The following is a 1171-nucleotide window of genomic DNA, read 5'->3' on the forward strand; positions in this document are numbered from 1 at the left end:
ATTGGCTACTGCTACAATAGCACTGAATGATGAAACCAGAGATTTGCTCCGTGTCCCATACCACCACAGAATGGTATCGTGCAATTTGCAGCTTTAACAAACAACTGATGGCTCCAGCAATAAGCAAAACTGCAGGCTCCTGTCCACAGCACAGCAGTTTTCTGTTTGGATCATTTTTTTCTACATCTTGACAATGGCAACATTTACACAAAAGCCATCAGATTCCTCCTCAGAGCTGAATCTCAGATTAAGGACTTGTCTTTGAAGATATAATTTTGCATTTACAGAAAAGAAAGGAGTATTACTATCTTCATAGTATCTTGCTCCAGCTTATATATAAGGAAAACAATACTGTCCAGATATTTTGCACCAAGTTTTGTCTTGCTATCAGAATAAAGCTAATAGAAGCATTTTACTTGTTCATTTGAGGGCCTACAAGGACTACAGTAAACTGTTGGCAGGAACAATGGAAGATAATTTTCTCATCGCATTTAAAACTTGAAGGGGTTTTTTTTCCATTTATATCTCTTAAGAGATAATCAATATACAAACAGAAAACATCTAAGTACAGAATATTTCTTGCGGATGTTCTTGAAGCAGCCTAGAGCATATTGCTATTTTAAGATGAACTAAAGAAATACACTTGAGCACATAACTTTAAATTGTCTATTTCTATTTAAGATATAGATTCAAGTATATAAAACATATATGCAAAAAAGTGTGGTTGGACTGTACTGTCTCTAAACATCAGCAGCTAAAACTAAACACACTTAACATTCAAAAGGGAGACTGCAAGGCATCTTACCTGATTTGTCTATAATCGCATCAATTTCTTCAACGACATCAAAATAGGCTTCGTTGTTTGTGTATTTTACCCCTGCTCTGCGCCAAGGAATGTTGGACAACTGTCCAGTGGGAAGTGTGTCACCCACATTACTACTGCCTTAAAAAGGAAAAGGAACTCAAAATCAGTAATTACTTAGAAGAGGAATGATTCAACTGCCAAAATCAAGTATCAAAGCAAGAGTTGTCCCAAGAGCTGCATACTAAAACCTAGACCACTACAATTTCATTCATTAGGTGACATGAATGCACTTTATGGATGCATCCAGATTTAGTTTTCAGACTATACTTTGCACGGCAAAATACAAGGCTGAATTCAGCAGGAGGT

General features: G+C 36.5%; 1 protein-coding gene across 1 annotated transcript in view; it reads right to left on the reverse strand.

Annotated features, from left to right (window-relative positions):
* Positions 1 to 1171, reverse strand: part of AP3M1 (adaptor-related protein complex 3, mu 1 subunit) — a 10785-nt gene that overhangs the window by 6430 nt on the left and 3184 nt on the right. The window contains 1 exon segment of the mRNA XM_010183304.1: positions 806 to 943. Coding sequence (XP_010181606.1) covers positions 806 to 943 — 138 coding nt within the window.

This window comes from Mesitornis unicolor, unplaced genomic scaffold, assembly GCF_000695765.1.
Source record: "Mesitornis unicolor isolate BGI_N332 unplaced genomic scaffold, ASM69576v1 scaffold21874, whole genome shotgun sequence".
NCBI lineage: Eukaryota > Metazoa > Chordata > Aves > Mesitornithiformes > Mesitornithidae > Mesitornis > Mesitornis unicolor.